Raw genomic sequence first — 1216 nt, 5'->3', positions numbered from 1 at the left:
TCTTCAACACCCTAATTACTATCAGCTCCAGCATGTGTGGCTAGGACATAGGGAGATGGATGTTGCAGAAAGGCACAGATATTCACCCCTGGACTAAAGATCTATTTAGATGAAGTAAACATGCAATGTAACCCTACAATCCAAGGTACACTTTTCTGATATTAATTCCCATTCAATGCAGTGATGTCCACTTCTGAGTAAAAACAACAACAACATAGGACGGGACAAAACTTATGCAAGCCATCTAGACAATTGAAACAGTTACCTAAATTGGAGAATGCTTTTTGTCTAAGAATTGGTGGGAAATATTGGTCAGAAACGTCCAGAATGCCATTTTGAGTTCCTTGTTTCTTATGCTATAAATGAGTGGGTTCATTACTGGTGGCACCATGCAATAGAATGAAGAAACCAAGAGGTCAAATGCTGATGGGGAGCTGGAGGTTGGTCTGAAATAGACAAAGTTACCACTTACCAAGAACAGGGAGATAACAATAAGATGAGGTAAACAAGTTGAGAAGACTTTTTGCTTCCCGTGACTGGATGGGATTTTCAGGACTGCTCTGAAGATCTGAACATAAGAAAAAGCAATAAGAGCAAAGGAGATGAAAGCTAAACAAGCTCCAAAAGTCAGAACCCAAATCACAGTGATATCCGAGTCAGAGCAAGAGATCTTCAGTAGCTGTGGGATTTCACAGAAAAACTGACTGATGACATTAGAACAGAACTCAACTCTGAATGTTGTTCCGGTGTACATTGTTGCATAGAAAAGTCCACCAATCCATGCACTGGTTGCCATCTGAATGCAAGCTTTCTTGTTCATGATAGTCTCATAATGCAGTGGATTGCAGATGGCAACATAGCGATCATATGCCATAACAACAAGGAGGAGATAATGAGACAACATGAAGAAAACAAGGAAGAATACTTGACAGACACATCCAGAGTAAGAGATGGTTTGGGTCTTCATCAAGGAATTTGAAATGGACTTGGGAACTGTAACTGATATGGAGCCAATGTCTTGCAATGACAGGTTGGCCAGAAAGAAGTACATGGGTGTATGAAGCTGATGACTGTAGAAGATGACTGTGATGATCATAATATTTTCTGTGAGGGCCACCAAATATATTATGACAAAAAGGTTGATGTGAAATACCTGCACCTCCCAAATATCAGGGAATCCGTGTAGAAGGAATGCACTTACTCTTGACTGGTTCAT

The 1216-nt window shown here is 40.3% G+C and overlaps 1 protein-coding gene across 1 annotated transcript; it reads right to left on the bottom strand.

Annotated features, from left to right (window-relative positions):
• Positions 1-265: 265 nt before the first annotated feature.
• LOC114583039 (olfactory receptor 14A16-like) lies at positions 266-1216 on the bottom strand. The gene has a single exon (XM_028704387.2). It carries the CDS (start codon positions 1214-1216, stop codon positions 266-268), a length of 951 nt encoding a protein of 316 aa, XP_028560220.2.

This window comes from Podarcis muralis, chromosome 13 (assembly GCF_964188315.1).
Source record: "Podarcis muralis chromosome 13, rPodMur119.hap1.1, whole genome shotgun sequence".
Taxonomy (NCBI): domain Eukaryota; kingdom Metazoa; phylum Chordata; class Lepidosauria; order Squamata; family Lacertidae; genus Podarcis; species Podarcis muralis.
This window is presented reverse-complemented; position numbering and strand designations above follow the sequence as displayed.

Coding starts and splice junctions, on each gene's coding strand:
- LOC114583039 (XM_028704387.2), bottom strand. CDS start 1,216: ATGAACCAGTCAAGAGTAAGTGCATTCCTTCTACACGGATTCCCTGAT.